Here is a 22,471-nt window from a genome sequence, read left to right as displayed (position 1 = left end):
TGACTTGACGTTTCAAGGTCCCTTTTATCTAAATCCGAAAGATGTCTATGCCTTCACACTTCAGTACGTTTTAGATATCTTTTGGCGTTCAATTTAATAATAAACATTTGACACACTTAACATAAAGATGAGTTCTTGAGCACTTCTTTAATTTTCTCTAAAGGTGTTGCACAAATTGTAATAACATTAAATAATATAATGTGTATCTTAGCCTTACATTTTAATTTCAAGGGCAAAAATGACAACTTTAGTTATAGATTTAGTTTAGTAGTACCCGTGGCATGATGGTTAGTGCGTTGGACTGTCATGCCAGAGGTCTTGGGTTCGATGCCTGCTTATGCCATCTAAAGTCTTTTCACGGGTACTGCCTTTTGCGAGGAATTGACAAATTCTCCAAGAGTAATTCTTGTCATGAAAAAGTGCTTTCTCAAATGCTTTTGGCATAAAAACTGTAGGTCCCCTCCATTCCTAACAACATTACTCGCACACAGGAATGGCTGAGAGTTGTAAGTCACTAGGCCCTAGTTCTCAACGGACTGTTGCGCCACCCAATTTATTTATTTTATAGTTATAGATTATTTTAGAAATATGCCGTATTTTTTCAGACTCTCTTTCAAAGTGCTTACTCGTAGATTGCAACTGATGCCAGAGGACAAATTCTAAAAAATTACTGTTTTGCGTAAGCCTTTTGAAAACATTTTGATCTTAAGGGAGTCAACAAAACTTTCTTGAATAGAGAAAAATGTTTTGGTTTTGAATTTATGGAAATAGGTTCATTTAGGCATATAATTTCTCTAAATTTTAAATAAAGACAATTTAGGGTAAACAAATAAGTTACAAAGAAAGTTTGGTGTGACACTCACAAGTTACGTGTTTCAAAATCTCTTTTCAATTCAATTCTTGAGAGATTCAAAGTTTTTATACTAAATTAATTGATTCTCAGTTCTAGAGCGTCCAAACCAAATTCACTTTTGTATTTTATTGAACATCAATTTTGACAGAAAAAAAAAACACTTTAAGAAAGCCTTAAATTATTTGTGCGTTAAAATAAAATAAAAAGAAATTGAATACGAATTTCTTTTAGAAAAAGGTCTTATGAAAATAATTTTAAGTTTTATTAAAGATTTTTTCAATTTTAAATTCTGTGAAAGCAAAGTTTTTAGTTGTTTTGGACGTTAAATTACTAGCAAATATTTGGATGAAATCTTTACCTATACAATTTAACTGTATAAGCTTTATGGCTCATATGACCCCCTTCCCCTGGACAGTTAAGTAGTGAAAAGTTGATGAATTTTCTCTAAGCAATTGGAATAGGGCTGGATTTACTATTCTTGGTCCAGTCCTCCGTTAAAAGTAGTATTTTAAGCAACGAAGTTTTTAAAAAATAAACAACTAAAAATATAAGGGGGGTTGGGTTATATCCATTAACGCAATACAATTAATCTTGAATTAAAGGAAATTCTTACCAAAATTTCAATTCCAATCCCGTCTGTCGATTGGTCTTGCTTAAAATTTTGTCTATTTATTTTTTATGAAAAAACGGACTGGTGGATTGTTATATAAAAATTACTGAATATCGAAAACAATATTTTCTGTGAAATAAAATAAGTTTGAAACCAATATTTTTAATTTTTGAAAAGCTATTTGAGTCGAAAATCAATTTTTACCAACTTTAATATATTTTTTTAGGTTTTTATCTTTTGTAAGAAAACTGTCGATTCGATTTTTTTTTTAAATTTGTTCTAATAGTCCAGTCATTTGGTAGTTTTACCTGGAAAGTTTTCCGGGAGTTTTGAAAATTGGTTAATTTATAGATTTGGGTATGCTCTTTTCGAATTTCAACTTTGCCACCTCGCACCCCCGCCGCTCGCGCGTCTGAAGCATCGTATCAGGAATTAGTTCATTTTTGTTTCTATTCCATCCCCATTCTTCTGCATTTTTTTCATTTCCATACCACTGCTGAACCTGGTGATAGGCTCGGAATGAATGTTGTCGTGCTGCTGCTTCTGTTGGTGGTAGTGATGCAATATTAAATTTACTTTTATATGCTGATTTTGTGAAGCATACATATCTATATTCGTTTAAAGACATGTTTTTTTTTACTTTTCACGTCACTATAACCGTATAATTGAAGGAGGAAACGTTCTCCTGCCTTAGCAATGATCTTTGGATCAGCGTTCGGATTTTTTAATACCTCTATGACTTCGTTCAAATCAGGATTTTTTCGGAGTACATTAAAGAATTTCATTTTTCCTTGATTAAAGTGTGCACATGTGGTATCATTCACATGCTCAACACGCTCAACAATCGCTCGACCCCAATCATCATTACGATTTCTACAAAGATTTGTTATACTGTCTTTCATTGACAATTTCCTCACACTATACACTACATTACGCTTGCACAGCCACGTCTGTTTTTGTTTAGCTATAAATTCTGCTGTTATCTCTTCAGCACATAAAAAACAATGATTTTTTAAAGAGAATACTGGGTGCGAGGATCGCAGTTGTGGCTGATGTTTCGTGGCATCACTTCCTCTACGCAATAATGCAACGATTAACTTCTCATTATTGTATCGTTTTCGACACACATCATGAACCACTATCGATTTGAGTCCCGCCAAAAGTTTAATTTTACTATCATTTCTTTTAACACTTGACTTACGAAAAGTCTCCAATCCTTTTTCTTTCACATTAACTGTTTCATTTTCCAATAGTGAACTGTCACAAATAAAACAATTTTCTGTATTAGAAGCCATAGCTCTAAGAACACAAACAACACTGTACGACGATAAATGTATAAATACTGATGACTCACGCTCAACTAAATATTTCTCGTAATATATGTAGCTTCTACCGAAATATTTCGCTTAACTTCAAAATAAAATTTCTCCCAAGTAGGCCCATAGGCGAAACCATAATAAAAAAACGCGCCGCTTACTCTACCTCTAGGTGGTGTGGAAATGAGTTTTGGATGTTGTGGCGCTCGTACGCCAAAAACTATTGATTTTATGAAAAAATTATTGATACGTAAATTGTAGGAAATTTTTTCTAGTTTAATTTTGTACATAAGTATTTTTTTCGTAAAATGCGTCGAAAAGGAGATATTCCCAAAAAACAGTTCTTAGGCGCCATTTTTTCAAGATGGCGGCGCAAGCGGCGGGGTACGAGGTGGCAAAGTTGAAATTCGAAAAGAGCATACCCAAATCTATAAATTAACCAATTTTCAAAACTCCCGGAAAACTTTCCAGGTAACCCTCTTTTTTTTTACCAAATGACTGGACTATAATATTGAAAACAATATTTCTTATAAGTAAAAATTAGAACGAAGCTATTATCTCAAAGTTTTGAAAAAATATTTGAGTCGAAAATCAATTTTTAAAAACTTTTATTAATTTTTTTTTAGGTTTTTATTTTTTGTAAAAAAAACTGTCAATTCGATTTTTCTCAGCATTTTATCAGATGTCAAAAACATTATTCTTCTTTGCACAAAATTATTTAAAAGATGAAATCATAATCATACTCCTCCGAAACGGCGTAACCAATTTCAGTGAAATTTTCAAAATACATTTGTTATTTCTGAGAATGGGTTTTCATCTATTTGTTCATATCGCTAAGTGCTAAGTGGATTCTTTTTTTAGATGCAACAGGTGGAACTGACAAAACATTCCTTATTTCGCTATTTCTTGCTTAAATACGATCAAACAGTGGTACCGCACTGGCTGTTGCATCTTCTGGGATTGCGGTAACTTTATTGTATGGAAAAGGAAGAGCTTATTCAGTATTTAAACTGACACTAAATATTAAAATTATCCCAGACGCGGTTTGCAATATAAAAAAAAACAACCAAAACGATGCTACCGAGCTGTATATTATCCAATTGAGTTTTTGAACTCATTGTGCAACGGTACGTGATTAGTAGTTAAAAATATTAATAAAAAATGTTATTGAAGCCATAATTCTAAATGACAAATTCCGAGGTGAAAGGTGAAAATATATTATTAACGCGAATCTCTATTATACCCACAGATGTGCCAATGGAATTCAAACGCCTTCAATTTCCAATTAGATTAGCATTTGCACTGGCTATCAATAAGTCTCAAGGCCAAACGGTGTCTGTCTGCGGCTAAGATTTTAGCACCTCATGATTTTCATACCCTCCAGTTTTCTAATTTTAATAAATTTAAAAATTGTTTGGTGATTTCTTATTTTAATATTTTGTCACCGTTTACAGGGCTCTATACCTCTCCCACTTATATACCACATCCTTAAACATTACAGTCAATTATTCATATCTAGCAAAATATTCTCTAGAAATGATTTATGTGACAGAATAACGTTTGTCGGGTCAGATAGTATTATATAAAATTTAATTCAAGTCTCTAGCGTTTTTGGTTCGTAAGATATTTAGGGTTAACCAAAATTTTCACCTTTTTTTCAAACTGCTATGGTAAAAAAACCACCAACGCAATTTTCTTGAAAGCCCTTTCTGCATCTTTCTGCCTTATTATCTGTATAACAAAATTTATTTGAAATCGATATCTCGACGAAAAAACGTCGCGAACGTACGGACGTACGGATGTTCGAACGTTTTAACACTTCTATGCAAGTTTTTGTAGGGTTATGTTAATTCGTTTGGCTGTACAAATCAGCCCTAGATGATTGACGCCTTGATCCGAAAACCCTTACCTTTATCAAAAGGCTATATTAAATGTCAAAATAAAAAAAAAATGGTTACAATTGTCGGAGTTATGAGACCGATCAACTTAAAAAATGTAGCCCTGAGATAAAAAACGTCTGAAGTTTTAAAGAGTAGAATACCATTACGAATTTTGCGATACTTTTAGTACTTACACTCGAAAATCGATTTGATTAAGGATTTTTATCACCATTATCTTTTGAAATGGTTATGACAGTTTAGACACATTTAAAATTGAAAATCGATTTTTTTTTAAATTCTAAAATGTCCTTGCAACCTAAAATTGTGCAATTCTTGTATAATTTCTAACTTTAAAGCTAGATGCACTAACACCCTAAAAATCGAGTCAAAACTCAAGCCCTACAAGTGTCCTAGAGCAATATGTTGTTTGTGGGCAACCCATTTAAACAGTTTTAAAGACTTTTTGACTTATTGACATTATCCTTTGTCGTAGAGACAAAAACCTGTAGTTAAGAACAACACAGACATATTATCAGAATCATTAAAAATGCTGAAAAATAATCAACGAAAACCTTTATACTTGGATTACCATCAATTAATGTGCTTTCTTGTTCTTGGTTTTATTTTTTGCATCCCTGCATTGCAACCAAAAAGCAATTATAAATATTTAATGCATTTAATTTTCAGTGTCCCTCAATACTCCTCTTAAAATACCGCCGCCTCCACCGCGCCTTTGACGATTCGAAGACCGTTTATATTTAAAAAAAAACAGATTATTAAAGACCATTTATTTAACCTACAAGATAAACGAAATAAAGCCAAATGAAAACAGCCAAAAGAAGATAGATATATAGATTGATAGATAGAATAAAACATTAAGCTTAAGTGATCCCATAAAAATTATGGTCTTTGGATGATATTTTTCCTTCAAAACAAAAACCGAAAAACCACATTCCTCTTTTATAAATTCCATTCCATTTGGTGTTGGTGTGTGCAATATTTTGCTTTGAAGATTTACAATTTGACCCAAATGATCTCATAAAATAAATTTTTATAACTTCCCTCCTTTCCCTCCCACTCATTCCTTCCTAACATCCTTCCTTCATATCATGGACATTAGATATTAAAGTGAGAACAAAAAGGATATACATTAAAATCTCTCATCCATTGCGTATATTGTTATGTCCTGTCCACTCTTGGTCTTGATGTACCTACATTTTTATATGAAAAGGACACGCAGCTTTCAGAGCAGACATTATTTGTCTCCATTTTTTTTAAATTATCCTTTTTGTTGTGTCAACGCTCCATTAAGATTATCCAAGAAAGAAACAACAATAATAAGAAGTAGAACTTTAAGAAACTTTGAACTTTTTTGTTTGTATCTTAAAGAATGTAAAAATGTAAACATAGAAGAAACATAACATAACATAAGAAAATATCCTTCTTTTTTTCAATTTGACACAAATCCTATTTTACACATCAACAAGTCCATTTGACAGGACATGTCTACACATTCTGAGGGGTATTAATATACTGAACAATGCATATAATATCATATGTATCCAAAAACACATACAATACAAAGTATTCATGTACCTACATACCTTAACGTTGTATGCTGAGACTTTAAAGTCCTTGATAGAAAAGGAGCAACTGAATTTAAGAAACTAGACAAAACGTTTTTGGTTTTTGCTCTTTTTTAAAGTAAAGGGTGTTTTTTAAGCTGTATGAGAAGTTTTGATGGTTGATTTATATGGTTTGACAGTTGAGGATGTCAATCTGAGTTGACATTTCTGTCATTTTACATTTTTTTAGCGCTTGAACAAAGCTTTCAATATTTCGAAATTTACTTTCATTTTGTTAATTGAACGGTGTTTAGTGATGAAACTCTTTCCTGGTCAAATAGCTTCGTCAATGGCGTCTATAAACGATATTGCAGTATATGAAGGGAAGACAATCCTCAAGCCATTAAAGGTATCATCAGTCCTTATTTCTTTCAAAACGATTAAGGAACTATAGTTTCAAAAATGAATCAGCTAAACATTTACGACATTTCTTTCTAACAATTTATTACCAGAAGTTGTCTTTTTGACTGGACTTCATTCGTACGACTTAAAGTCTTTCAATAATTTGCATGTTAATTTTTTTTATAATTAACGGGCCTTTAAAGGGTTATTAATAACCTTAACATGTTTTGAAAGTTTAAACATATCAGTGCGAGCTTTAGAAAAATAGGGAATGATTACAGAGGAGATACCGGTGCAAATTGGCCTTAAAGTTTTAAATATTAAAATGATAGGGAAGCACAAATTTGGGTAAAGAAATAAGAAAAGAAATCTCTATACTTGACAGTACGTCCGAAATTAAGATCAATGGTAAACTGATGAGAAATTCTAGAAGAACGGGTATTACGGCTGAATTTTTTGAGGGGGGAATAGCAAAATGGTTTATTCGACGGAACATTGTTTGGAAAAATATTTTGAAAACAACGAAAGGCATGAAACATTGCGGTAGTGTTTGCGAGATGTAAATGTTTCGGATATAGTTCTATCGACTAGCATTTTCAAAGCTCTTTCTTGCATCCTGTCTAAAAGACTTAAACTTGTTTAAGGGGCATCTGCCTAAATATGTGAGTTATTTTGAAGTTTTGGACGAATGAAGGCTTTGTAAATTACAGCAAGATTAGAAGGGGTGAAACATTTTTTGCACCGTGTTGGCGAAATCTTAAGCACCTGGCAGAGTTTTTGGCAATATCGGATAAGTGATTATTCAATAAGAGATGCTCTGTGATACACATATGTACCGACTACTAAAAGTGGATTAGTTTCTTGGATCCAAGTTCCATTTATAGACATCAGGGGTGGGTTACGCTTTAACAGAAAGGGACAGAATTGAGTTATTGAAGCATTGAGATCATTTATTAATATAAGAAAAAGGGTGGGAGACAAAACGGAGCCCTTGGGGACACCAGCATTTATTTTATGAATTTTAGACTTGATATCATCCACTACAACTTGTATTCAATGGTTCGAAATATTGTTCCTAATCCATGGAAAAAGAGATTCATCAATACTTAAAGCACGCATTTTTCAAAAGGAAGCTTGGTTCAAAAGCCTTTGAAATATCAAGTGCAATAATCTTACTTTCTCCGAATATATTTAGCATTTGTTCCATTGTTCGGTGACATTGGAATCAAACTGACTTTCCTGTAGATGCAAGGATGATTTATTCTTGTCTGCAATCTGGAATGAAGAAGTGCTTACTTGCACCTCCACGTAGGGTCTTCTTTTGAGCAAGTTAGATATAATAGTGCAGCTCGATGATGAATGATACTGATCACTTCATAATTATTGAAAAAGGCACAGCTTAGAACTGCACTGAGAAAATTCTCAACTTGTGAGCGAACGCAAGAAGCTACGGTTTACTTCCTTCCAAAAATTAAATTTTACGAAAGATGGTAAACACAGGACTGTCGTCCTTCCCTTGGGGCCAGGGGTTGACTTACTGATACAAATTATACAAACCCAATAAGTATCGGTAAATATAAAAATCGAATAAGATATAAGAATGGACTAGTTTAAAAATAAAAATAAAAATAAGTTTAAAAAAGTATAAACTGGTATTAAAAATAATTTTTAGGAGTGATGTACATTGTAGATAAAGCTCGGGTGATTGCATCCCACAAGATGTCGGGCGACCAATTCTAGGGTTATCTTCCCTAGATGTCACTTTATGAAAGACTAAATTGTTACACCACTGATGACGTGGTACCATGGGATATGTTAAAGCCTCTTGGTTAATTCGAGCAACATATGTTGGGATGGTATCCTTGTGAGAGTATCGTGGTAGCTGTGGTTTATCCTATAATTATGCATAGGGTAATGATTTTTTCATTACTCAAAAAATCAATATATACTTAGACTAAGCCAATACGAAAAGTTATCAAAGAAGTGAATTTGTTTTGTCCTGGTAGCTTAGAAAGAGGAACTCACTCGAAGCATTTCGCCAAATAAGAAAGAGTAAATCTTTGCGTAAATCCTTACGGTAAGTTTCAAAAACTCAGCGAATATACATTTCGAGGGGCATCAAGTGTAAAAACTTGCCGTCAAATTAAGGCTCATAGCCAGATGTTGATGTTGTAAGCAACTATTCTCTGTTAAGTGAGATAAACCATGAGATCACCAGTGTACTTATTGCTACGAAAGCCATACTGCCGGTCACTAAAAAGTGTGCTTTCTACGAGATATTTCTTAAACTGATAATTCACCAGTGTTTCCGTGAATTTGGAAAGAAATGACGTGAGTACTATTGGACAATAGTTGGAGAGGGATGAGAATCCGCCGTTTCTTTGGGGCAGATTGGACAAATGCTGCTTTCCATCCACACGGAAAGAGACCTGTAGAGTAGGAAAGTTGGAAAAGCTTACGCAGTGGTTTTACAGCGTTGATCCGGGCCAGCGGATTTGTGTATGTGAAGGTCTTTTAGTACTCTTGCAACTGAACGAGTGCAAAAGAAGATTCGTTCAATAAAAACGTTTACGCTCTCAAGAATAGAAGGACTCTTGAACCTTTTTAGTAGCTCTATTAATCGAGCTTACATAGAGAGCATGATTGTAGACGAGCGTTTGAATCGACGATGAAGTGTCGTTTAGTACGTACTACCTTTGGGACATTGTAGTATCTTTTGGCTTAATTTTTGGTCATGCAAAATTTTGGTTCGTCGAATATGACTCTTAAAGGTCTTTCTAGCTTTTTTGAACTTATTTTGGTTTTCATCAGTGAACGGAAACTCACTGCCTTAAGACTAATAAGAGATTTTATTTTTTTCAAAAACCTCACTATTTGGGCAGTTTTCTTTTTTGAAGGTGTCATTTTCTGACATTTGGAAAGTACAAATTATGCCATTACCACAAAAGTAGAGCCACATCTCTCAAAACCAACGAAACAATCACAGATTTGCAAGAGAAGCTTCCTGAGTTAATGTTATTTCTGGTAGAGACCAGGCTATTGTTTGTTAACCGGCTACTTAAAACAGTAGGTTCATGTCAATGCTCTGTAATTGAGGAAAGACCTAAATATCGCTGATATCGTCTCTAATTGTTATTTGTTAGTGTATTGTGCACGCACTCAAGGGGATATGAATACCCTTAGAATGATTAATCACAGTTCCAGCAATTAGGATTGAAAAGGAGACACCAATGCAGAATCGTTTTCAGTGCCTGCACATTATAATTAGTGGACAATACTGAATCTGTTAAAGCATTCCACATTCGTGAAGTGCGACTAAAAACAAATCTCTGCTCTTTTTAAAGTACGTCCGAAATTAGGCTCAAGGGTAATGATGAAAATTTCTACAAAAACGGGTATTCCTGTTCAAATTGTTTGTGGGAAGGTATGCAACTGGCTATGAAGCTGATATAAAGCCTCACGACACGGTGCCAAAGAGATACAAAAGTATCAATAAGACAACGGTCAACTATCATGTTTAAAAATATTTTTGTTGAATTATTTCCAAGGCAATCAAGTGGATTATTTGAGGACCTGTCCAGATATATTAATTGTACTCGAGTTTTGGATGAATATATAGGCTTTTATAAGTTATAGCCAGATCGGAAGGGGTAAAAAACTTCTTGCATCGGTGGAGAAAACCTAAACACTTTATGTGCAAACTTCACAAGAGATGGTTTCTAATGCTCATACCTTTAACTGACAGTCATGCAAGTTCTGCCTATGGATATTATCATTGGGTTACGCTTTAACGACAGTAAACGGCATTGAGTGTTCGAAGCATTAAATTCTAGACGGTTTTTGATTAACAATACTGCCAATGAGCTTATCATATCCCAACATTGATGGTCCACATCCGAGAGACAAGGATAGACATTTTAAAACCAAAATACAAACCTGAGGGTACCCATGGCATGATGGTGAGGGCATTGGACACTCTTGCCAGAGGGGTTGAGTCCGATCCATGTCTGTGCCATCTAAAGTTATTTTTACGGGTACTGCCTCTTCCGAGGAATTGACAAATCTTCCAAGAGTAATCTTTATCATGAAAAGTACTTTTTAAAATTATCCGTTCGGATTCGGCTTAAAACAGTAGGTCTCCTCTGACAACAGTACTCGCACATAGGAATATTTGAAAGTTGTAAGTCACTAGGTCCTAGTTCTGAATGGACTGTTGCGTCACCTAATTTATTTATTTCTACTGAGATTACTATTTTAACCCAGTATAGGCCTAACATCAAAGGATTCGTCTAAGCAACTCTGAAATGCAAGAGAGGTTAAGGTCTAGTATCTTTTAATCTTACTTTCTCAAAAAAAAGAATTATTAAGGGTTTCACATTTACTAGTCTTTTTCAGGCAACACAGTTTTAAAAGCGGCTAAGAAAAAATATTGACCTTTTTATTTCATAGGTAGGTGGCAATCAAATGAATCTCCGCCATTTTGAAACTGTAATAACTGGTAGAAAATTGGAAGAAGGAGTAACTGTTCCTTTAGTCTTACGGTAAAGTATGTTTGCTTGGAAACTACAAGCAACGAATGGTCAGCTTTTGACACTTGCTAGGTCTCAAGAAATCTTTTGTCGGAATATTTCCAAATAAAAAATCAATTACCTATATGCTTACTTGTAGCAGACATCAATATTATCCCTATTGAATTGTTATCATCTAAGCTGTTTTATGTGGACTGTGTGAAGAAGATTACTTGGAAGAGAATGCTTTTTACTTATTCTTTATATACCCAAACCTTGTCAAATAGAAATACAGACCGAAACAAACCTATTCCAAACCAAGTGTCTTATGAAATGCTAAAGTACAACTCTTCAAATACGCACAGATAAGTGTATTCAGCCAGGACACAGCGATCTTAGAACGGGGTAAGATTATTAACAGGAATTCAAACTAATATCTTTGAACGTTTACCTAGATGGTTCTAGTTTTCTAAGGATACGGAGTAGAGCTGTAAATATTAATAATCAACCAAATGCTAGCGTCTTACCAAAGAATCATCACGTGCCTTTCCTGATTGTTCGTTGCTGGCATGAGGATCACCACCTTGAATCACACGAAACGACCATTAACAAAATCAGAGGAATGTTTTACATTCCACGACTGAGTGTATTATACAAATCTGTGCGGGAAAAGTGCCAAAGGTGCAAAATTAATATGCTAGGCCTGCAGTTCCACAGATAGCCACCCTACCAGCTGCAAGCTGTTAGCAGTGTTAGAGCGCCCTTTTTTATTTGGACGAAGACGCAAAAAAAGATGGGTCGTAATATGGACTTAGATGGAAGTTCAACCCACCGGCAGCACCCCACGTGGGAGGGCCTTGGGAAATGCTTGTGTGATCCATCAAAACTTCATCATGGCTCCAATGAACTTCAACGATGAAACATTTGTATCTTTTGAGTCTTGAGACGACGAAACCATCACCCACATCATCTTTTACTAGACTAAACAACTTGGTACAAGCCTATTTGCGAAGAAAACATAGACCTGCGACAGCGTTGGCATCAAACCCAGGTTATTGCTGATAGATTTTGGCAGAGATGGGTAAAAGACTACGCACCTATGCTTGCTCGACGAGGCCCCTGGTGACGTGGTTGTCATCGTGGACGAAAATCTACCCCGAAATAGCTGGCCAAAGGGCATCATTGAAAGCGTAGTCGGTTAAGTCCAAAAAGCCATGGTGAGAACTCAAACGGGAATGCTAGAACGACCAACAGGCAAGACTGTCGTCCTAGACGTCGACAAAGCCTAAAGTAAGCTCACTCCAGCGTAGCTGCTTACGAGGGGGAGAATGTTATCCCCGGTTTTAATCTTTAAAATTATTTGTGTTGCTACCCAGCTTATGATTTATCGACGGCTTAGTGGGATATGTTGGGTTTCCAGGGTTATTCGTTTGAAGTTGCAGGGGATAAGTTATGACAATCTTCAAAATATCAATATGTTTTATTATTATTTTTATAATTTTCATTGCTGATCTTTTGTGGCTTTAAATTGAATCACTCTTTAAATTTGATATATTTTGCTAAGCCGCTTTATAACTAAAGCTATGTAAACAAATCATCATGATATACCTTGCCTTAAACACAAAGAAAATTGCGGTAATATGTCAGATGATAAATCACGGGTTCGGCTGTAACACAAATAATTTTAAAGCGCCATAAAAAGTTCGAATTTCAATAAATTTTGTCGCTATTAAAAATTGTGTCGGCTTTACTTGTTTTTGAAAGTTTTGACTCCAACACAGACACTGATGAACACAATGGACAACGAACCAAGTTAGAAGATTTTCCGCTTTTTCTAATATATCAACTTAAACTACATAGCCTGATTACTTTAAGTTCCAATTATCTTTTAGGTAGAACCAACACCTCTGGCTTTGAAATTTTTAAAAGTTTGTCAAGTTTTATTGAAATCCGACAGCAAAGTTACTTTATGAGACATTACTTTTTTAAGATTTAAAAAGTTTCTCAAATCATATTTTAAATACTATTCTTGATTTGGAAAAACTTAAATCAATTTCTTCAATGTTCTGTCTAAATATTTCTAGAATTTCATTAGATTTTGAAAAAAAAACTTCATAAATTGTTAGATGTCACTTGTCACCTGTCACGCTAAACCATTCATTCTAAAATGTTATTGACTTTTATTTTTGTATCAAATCCTTCGTCTAAAAAGGCTGTGACATTAAGATTTTGAAATGTATTGAAAAAATATAAAAATAAAGTTTGTGAACTTTTAACTGAATGTTTTGACACTGAGAGTTTGGTCATTTGTATCGAAGTTGTCAAGGTTCAATTGAAATTCCGTTATTGAAATAAAAATTGAAAATATTGAAAGACGAATATTTGTTCATGTCACATTGATTTAAAAAGAACGACATTTCTAAAGAAGAATAAATGTTTTCTTGGAATTATGTAAAATTATTATGACATTCATGTGTACATAAATCTTAAGCTCCTTAAAATATTGTACTTATTCAATAAAGGAAATAATTATTTTTAGCTAACGTGATTGCTTAAATTAAAGTCCTTTAAATTATCAAAGCTCTTGCGAGCTCGTTTGTACTGAATTCAGGAAAAACATGTATTTTTTCGACCCTCCTCCAAGGATACTTTTTTCAATTCCTATTTCTATTTCCCAAGAGCAATTAAATTGAATTAAAAAAATAATAACAATAAATTTTAAAATCAATTAAAGTAAACTATGTGTAGGTGGTCGTGATGGTTGTAAGTAAGGTAGTCAATATTGCATCAAGCTTCAGCAATTCCGAAGAAGCAGAGAAATATTCTTCAGGCAGGATATAACTAAACTATTACTAAAGGTATGTACATATTTATATACAATGCTCCTAGATTCTTTATGCGATTGGACCTCTGGAAGTTCATGGAAGTTAATTAGTTATCCCACTCTCTTAAGCCATCACACTTAGGTCGGTTGGGGCAACCCCTCTTTGGTTAAGCCAAAGACATTCTTGCCATACTTCTTATATGTAAGGAGTCCCGCTCTCGATTTCGATTTCGATCCCCATAACACAGCCAAGCAATAACCCCAAGGAATGTTTTCAATTGCAGCAGGAGGAGCTCGGCAATTATTTATTTCCTTTTTCCATCACTACCCGACCCGTAGTTTTGTACTTACCTCACTCCTTGTGAGGAGAGGTTTTTTTCGTTGCATGAACGATGATTTCTTTTTGTGTACCGTTGTTGTTGGTGGTGCTCCGGCTACTGCTGTTGCTGCTACTGTGGCAGATCCAGCTCCGGCTCCTTGGGATGTCATGACGGCACTAGAGTTCGTCAGGACCCCACTGGAAGAAATTGCAATGTTGCTTCCAGGAGAAATGCATCCGATTGCACCGGTCACGCCACTTGCGACAGGGCTTAATGCACTCGAGCTGGTGATGGTTGTGGCACCACCTCCACCACCGCCAAGGCAACACATTTTGTTGCATGTTGTGGAAGTTGTCGACGAAGCTATCGACGGATGATGATACACCTGTGTCCCTGATGCCGATGCCGATGATGAGGAAGATGGGTAATGATGATGCTGTGAGGAGGGTGAGATTGGCGTTTGATGTGCGTGGTGTTGATGCTGGTGGTGCAAAGCGGCAACAGCGCCTATTGGCGGGTGGCTGTAGGCAGCAGCTACAGCAGGCTTCGATGGCGTTTGTGGTTGAGGCAATGCTGATTCCAATTGCTCAGACTTGTTGGGGTAAAAAAATTTTCAATTTTGCAATAAGACACAAATATAACAAAAACGAAAAAGTGAAACACAAAATCAAGGGACAAAACCATAAACATTTGGGTCAAAGTTGTTGAGTGAGGAAGGTATATTGGGTCAAAAAAAGAAAAACCTCTTAACACAAAAAATGCTAACTCACTAAGGATTCAATTTCGAACTCAAAGGAAGGACTACAAATCTCAAAAACAAAAGAAATCGTTTTTTTTTTCTCATTTCCAATTTCACACTTGAATACTTACAACGCGGGATTTTTGCTGCTGTCCATGTCCAACTGCTGAGCCATGCGGACATGCTATCATTGAGTCCAAACCATCCAAATGAGTAAGGCTTTTCGACTTCAACTGTGAATGAGAAGAACAAAAATTCCATGATGAAATAAGAGGACCAAAAGAAGAGGCTGTGTTGGGCATTGTTGTGCATAGTGACAGGTCGTTAAGTTCTTAATGATTGATAGTTTTTATTTTTCCTTAAAAAAATTGCAAATATAGGGATGAATAGGCTAAAAAGGATATGGCTTTTTGTATTTTAAGGATAATTGAATTGCTATGTCCTTCATCATCATCATCCGGATATGGTTTGGTTATAGTGAGAGAAAGAACAAAGGTTATACAGAATTGAAAGTCCATAATATTGATGAAATGTGGAGTCATCATTTGAGTAAAAAGTCAAAAGAGCACAATAATGGTAAAGATAAGTGGAGATATATGTATGGAACACAGGTTTTGGGGTTTTGAAGAAGTAAGTCATTGATGGTATTTAAAATGGAAATTCAAAGATTTTGACTTATTTATACAAATTTGTATTACTTTATTGTTTGAAAATGCATTTGAAGATTCTCAACGCTATTTTCTAGAAAAAGAAATTTATTGTATGTGTTTAAGGACCTGAAATCTATGAATAACAGCATAATTTTGGATGCCCAGCAAAACAAATCAATAGTGTTCAATTATCAAAATATATTCTGAAGTAAGCATTTCGAAATTTTAAAAACACTGCTGATCAACAATAGTCTAAACCCTTAACTCTTGTAAGTCATTAATTTCGTGGTTTGAAGTTGGTGTCACTGGCATTTGACACCTGTCAATTCAACTGTCATTCGAAGTGTCAGAATATTATCTGAATGTTTGCCATATATGTGATAAGAGATCGTTTAACAATCAAAAAGCGGTCTTTAAAACGTAACCACTTTTCACGAATTGGGCTTTATTATGGTCGTCATTATCTTCCGAATAGGCAAGAAAATAATGATGATCAGAATTTAGGAGTTTTCTGGCATTAACTCCAATTGAACGTGTCGGACTGTAATAGTGAATGTGGGCAAATGAAGACACATTTTTTTGAACAGCAATCATAAATTGTGAAAGTGCTGGTAGAGGTATATTTTTTCAGGTAGTCACGCCGCTATCATCTCTGGACTCTGTCTCTACAAACTATATAGCAGTCCGTAACTGTCGATCTTTTTTAATGGCGATGGCAAGACAGTTTAATACACGCCTTTTTATTAAATTGTAAGGCCTATGAACTCATCAGGAATGTTACAGTATAACCCATTTTACCACGTTACGTATAAGAATTCAACTTCTGAATTTCTCGAGCTTGTTTTTTGGTTATTAAACGTAAACTGTTTTACGTAAGGCTTGTGAATTGGATTGAAATAAATAATTTGATAAGTCCATATCAGGTTGGTTTCTGGGCGGGCCTTTCAACTATTGATCAACATTTTTGTCTTACGAGCGTTGCCAGGCATTTTATCGACAAAAAGAAGCCCCCAAACACTTTTTTCGTCGACTTTAATAAGCTGCTTTTGATACCATCAACAAAAGATCACTTTTATAAAAGCTTGCAGTTATTGGTTTTTCAACAAAATTTATTCGGATTTATGAACAACTTTTATAAAACACGTCAGCAATGGTTTGTAATGGTATATCTATGTCAAACTCCTTTAAAACCGAAACAGGTGTTCCACAAGGTTGTATAATGAGTCCGCTGATGTTCGCGCTATTTATCAATGATATTGAAAATAAATTACCGGGAGGCGTCAACTATGGCGATTTATTATTGAAGATTTTGCTCTATGCTGATGACCTGGTGGTGTTATCTGATAACTCTGTGACACTGAAGCTTCAGATAAATAAACTTAAACAATATTGCGACTAGTGGGAGCTCAAAATTAACATTTCTAACTAAAATTATGATTTTTAGACCTCAAAGCCGTTCAGATAATACGAAATTGGACATTAGATGGTACTACTATTGAAGTTGTCAGCGAATATAAATATCTTGGTTTTACTTTCACTCATAACATCAACATCAAACTGTTACAAGCCAAATCAGCTATAAACTCGATGTGGTCACATTTTTTTTCAAGAAGCTTAATGGATCCTACGTCAAAATTTAAGGTTTTTGAGGCTGCCGTGAACAGTTGCTTTTTGTTATTCGAATCAAGTCTATGGATACCAATTTCTAGAGGATATGGAAGCAATTCAAAGATACGTTTTCAAAAGAATCTCCGCCTGCCGCGTAGCATGGCTAATTACGCTTATATGTTGAGTCCGGCTTCCGCAAATATATGTTAGAAATTTAAAGGCCAACGCAGACTATCTTTTTAGAGTTATGCATAGACCTGATAGTAATCAGCACAAGCAAATCCTGCTTATTTCACTCGATTGTGGATATTCCCCTTTTAGAAATTGGCTTGCTCTTTCCACAGAACATAATTTAGCAATGAATCTAAATGAAAACAAGAAAGAAGAATGGAGAAATACTTTTTACAGCTGGTTAATGATGAAATGAACAAAACTAATCTCGAAAAGGCTAGGGAATCACTTTTTAGAGCAACCAATAGCAGTCTTAATTTAACTTTGGGTGATAATAATTATTTCTATGAGGACCTTTCTGCTTCTGATATAAGTTTGATATTCAAAATACGGACTAAAACTCTTAAACTCAACTACAGGCCACATAGAACTGACATAGATGCAATTTGTTCAGTCTGCAACTCACCGAAGATGTTTAGCATTTTTTTTAGCAACTTGTCCTATTTTACAAGAAATCCGTAGACTTCATTTTGATAAAAGCTTCTTTTCGTCGGAAGAATGTTTACTTGTTTTGAACGGGGAGTATGATTGGAAATCGCTGGTACGCTATGTCTCCCCAGAAATTCTTTAAAAAATGAAAAAAGAGTCTGGGTTGCGACCCACACTGAAAACTTCCCATCCCGTCTCTTAATTTGTCTTGCTTAAAAGTTTGTATATATGTACTAGTATAAATTTTACCAAATTTTCATACTATTTTTTGTAGATTTTATTTTTTATGAAAAAACAATATTTTCTGTAAAATAAAAATTTTTGAAAAGATATTTGAGTTGATATTCAATTTTTACCAACTTTTGTTATTTTTTTTCGGTTTTTAATTTTTTGTAAAAAAACTATCAATTCGATTTTTTTTAAATCTTACTGCACGTTGAAAAAAATAGTTTTTGAAAGATAAAAGTGAATTTAAGCCAATATGTCAAAGTTTTGAAAAGATATTTGAGTCAAAAATTAATTTTTACAAACTTTTATTATTTTTTTTTTAGGTTTTTATTTTTTGTAAAAAAACTGTCAATTCGATTTTTCTCAAAATTTGTCCTAATGTTGAAAACAATATTTTTTGTAAGTAAAAATTAGGTAGAAGCTATTATTTCAAATTTTTGAAAAGATATTTGAGTCAAAAATCATTTCTTACCAACTTTTGTTAAATTTTTTTCCGTTTTTAATTTTTTGTAAAAAAAACTGTCTATTCGATTTTTTTCAAAATTTTAGTGAATGTTGACAACAATATTTTTTGAAAGACAAAAGTAAATTAAAACCAATCTCTCAAAGTTTTGAAAAGATTTCTGAGTCGAAAATCAGCTTTTACCAACTTTTATTAATTTTTTTTTAGGTTTTTATTTTTTGTAAAAAAACTGTCAATTCGATTTTTCTTAACATTTTTAAGAATTTTGAAAACAATATTTCTTATAAGAAAAAATAAATTTGAAGCCTAAATTTCAAGTTTTTGAAAAGATATTTGAATCGATATTCAATTTTTACTAACTTTGAGTAATTTTTTTTTTAGATTTTCACTTTTTATAAAAAAAATTGTCAATTCGATTTTTCTTAAAATTGTATCAGATGTCAAAACCATTATTTTTCGTTGCACAAAATTGTTTTGGAGATAAAATCATATTTAAGTCGTAAAATTTTGGAGGTGACAAATTTTTCTTTTTCAGTTTTCTTGATTGATAAAAAAACTGTTGAATGGATTTTTTTCCAAAAATATATTTCTTTGATATCACGTTACAATATATTATATACAATTTAGTTCAAGCCTCTAGCGTTTTTGGTTCTTAAGATATTTAGGGTTAACCAAAATTTTCAACTTTTTTTCAAAACTGCTTCGGCCCTTTCTACATCTTTCTGCTTTATTATCTGTGTAACAATATTTATTTGAATTCTATATCTCTTCTGGTTCTTGAGCTATGGACGACGAAAAAACGTCGCGAACACAGACATATATCTAAAAATCTTGTATTTCAACTCTAGGAACCTTGAAACGTCGAGAAATGTCAAAATTTTCAATTTGACAAATCGGACCCATTACAATAACTTCCTATGGGAAGTTAATAAAAACAAAATATTTCCCAAAGTCATTACTGATATATCACCGAAAATGTACAAAAAAGTTTTTATGAATGGACTCAAAATAATTGCCTGAAAATGTTTTGGGCCTTTTTGCGGCTTACTCACTATCACTGATTTTTAAAATCTTTTTTCCTTTCTTTCAATATTTAGTTTATATGTTTATAGTCTCTGTAAAACTTTTGAAAATATTCGTGAGTTGTTAGATTTCACCTGTTATACATAAATCTTTACAAAGAGAAAAAGGTTTGAAGGTAATTTTTCTTTTTGTAATTATTCCGTCGTCCAAACAAGTTCGAAGTTTGGAAACGTATTTTCCAGAACCATAAAATCATTAAATTCATTAAACCATGAGCACTTCCTGAGTCGAAGAAGGGCACTAAGAACACTAAAAGATTACTAAAAGATTACAAAATCGTCATCATTACCGTGTTTTGTTTTAAAATCTATGCATAGTATAGTAGGATTTTACACGAATAAAAAAAACAATGTCCATAGTATGAATAACACCGATAAAAGTTAGAGTAGATTCTTACTATGGATGGGTTTTTGACATTTATACGAGTCTCGAATGGATCTTATGTGATTTCGTTCTCAAATGTTGGTACGATTGATATTGCATTTGAATCTCGATGGCTGTGTTCGGTGAGTAGTTGTGCATTTGGGATTATGTGTTTTCCATTGGGGAAAAAATCAATCTGTTACTGTTGATTCTATTTAGTTTTGTTATTAACTGGGCTTATTTTGCAAGAGCAAACAATAGAAAAGATAATTAAGTTTTGCTATGTTTCCACCAAAGGTTTATCTCAGTTTAGATTAAATAAATCTTTTTAGAGTTTCCACCGCACAAGAAAAATGATTAAGTATGACAGCACTTTCTAAAATGCAAATTGTGTTTCGATGTTTTCGATGTGCAGTGCAAGTGAGATAGTTTTATTCGTGGTAAACAATGAAGAACTGATAAGTTCAGCACCATCGAGTCGAATCAAGCTCATTTCATTTCAATTTAGTTATATAAAGAATTAAGTCAAGCTTCAAGCTCGTTTCAACACCACATGTTAATGTAGTAATCTACGAACAAACCCCCTCCTTGAAGCAATTGTTAAATGGACTTTTTTGTATAGAATCTCAATTTCCAGATGTTTGCTTACCATTTTTCTTGAAAACTGTACATTTTATTATTTTTAGTTAGTTTTTTTTGCTAAGTTAATTTAAAAATTTGATTTTCACAAAACTTTCTTCTATTTGTGTGTTTATTTATTATTATTCTGACAGATCTTCTTTCAGTTGTACCAATTTTTAAATACAAAAATCTGGCTATTGCGGATCGTTTTGTTGGCAATTTCTCACTGTACTATATATGGAATGCCAAAAACGCACTTATTGTGTTTCAAAGTATCGATTTTGGCTGTCTTTAATATTTGTAGAAGATTTCAGGAAACCGAAAATAAAAATTCGTTAAACTTTTCACCAAAATCATTTTTGTTTTAATGGTCATCTTAAGAATTAAATTATTTTATTAAACATCAACGTTTTTCAACATGAGAATAGCCTTCTTAGTCTAGAATCTTATTTGTCAAAAATACCTATGCTGATCTTTTATAGTAAATAGTTCTTCATTTGTTATTCTTGCACTTCTTCCTCGTCTTACTAAATTTATTTAAAATTTCCTTACGTAATTTTACAAAGGTGTTTTTCTTTATCTACTTTAATGACTTCTTGTATTTAAATTAAAAAATACTTAACAAAAAAATCTAAATTAATCATAAGACATTAATTGCATCATCATTTCAAAAACCAGGAGAAAACATTATGAAGAAACTGCAATTCAAATAAATTAACTTTTCTACAAAGTTCTTATGATGATGAGAATCCTTGAGTATTTCCGCTGCTATAATAATAAATTCAACAAAAACAAACCTCGTCGTTGGCGTCATAGCCCGATATTGGTTAACACAAACTAACTATCAACATTGTAAAGGGTGTCCCTTCGATTGATTAGTAATTAAAACTTCGAAATATTAGTCGATTTTTTTTTCTTTGATCGACTTACAATCTAAGAGGATGAACGTTCATAGTTATTAAAACTTCTTTTAATCAAAAACTCACTCCTATACTAGTTTTGAAAAAAAAAGATGTTAGCTGTAGAATCTTTGGTATATCAGAATTTTCATTTAGCTGAGACAAAAACCCAAAACACTTATGCAAGTTACTGACGCTTTTACATCTCATAAAATACTTTCAGATGAAATGTTGAAAAACCTAAATTTTCGACTAGAAACCTGATTTTTAAACACACAAAATTTAATATGTATTAATATACATCCTACAAAATTACTAAACAATCTGAGTGATTATATTCGTCTAAGGTTTGGGCTTAAGCTTTTTCAATGAATGGTCTAAATACGTTGGGTTTTAAAAGGTATGGAACTGCCTATAGGGTTAAAAGTCAAACTAGCTGTCATACTCAGATGTCCCAGGTTGAGAGGAAAATCGCCAACTTCTGGATATTTTAAAACGATAAAACGATAAGAAGAAACATGAAACACAATCCTTAAGAACGAAAAAATGGAAGCAGTCCATTACGAAATATAAAGGAAAAGAACTCAATTTCTTACTAAGATTTTCTTAGTTTTTTATACAACACACATGATAGGTCTGTTCCAAATATTTAACGCACTAAAAGTTGGTCAAATGTCAAATTTGAGAAGTGGGGATGAAATGCTCTCAGAGAGAAAGCAAACTGTCAAAATGTCTGGAACGGTTTACTAACTTGCACGAGTTTGGACTACTTTTTTAACGCCAAAAAAGATATAGTAGAAGACATTTTAATCAACTTAATCATGAATAAAAATCCAATAATATAAATATCAACAAAAGTAAATTTATATTTATTTTAAA

At 33.3% G+C, this 22,471-nt stretch overlaps 1 protein-coding gene across 5 annotated transcripts in view; it reads right to left on the bottom strand.

Annotated features, from left to right (window-relative positions):
• The window catches only part of LOC129941186 (pleckstrin homology domain-containing family G member 5), a 438,783-nt gene that overhangs the window by 14,010 nt on the left and 402,302 nt on the right, over window positions 1-22,471 (bottom strand). For 3 of the 5 annotated variants that reach the window (XM_056049756.1, XM_056049754.1, XM_056049755.1), the window contains 2 exons: window positions 15,149-15,250; window positions 14,310-14,870 (listed from right to left, as the gene is read on the bottom strand). In XM_056049756.1, coding sequence (XP_055905731.1) covers window positions 14,310-14,870; window positions 15,149-15,250 — 663 coding nt within the window. The remainder of the gene's footprint in view (window positions 1-14,309; window positions 14,871-15,148; window positions 15,251-22,471) is intronic. The other 2 variants (XM_056049758.1, XM_056049757.1) reach the window with 1 other exon arrangement.

The sequence above is a fragment of the Eupeodes corollae genome, chromosome 1 (assembly GCF_945859685.1).
Source record: "Eupeodes corollae chromosome 1, idEupCoro1.1, whole genome shotgun sequence".
In the NCBI taxonomy this organism is placed as follows: domain Eukaryota; kingdom Metazoa; phylum Arthropoda; class Insecta; order Diptera; family Syrphidae; genus Eupeodes; species Eupeodes corollae.
Note: the sequence above shows the minus strand (reverse complement) of the source record. Positions and strands in the feature narration are given on the sequence as shown.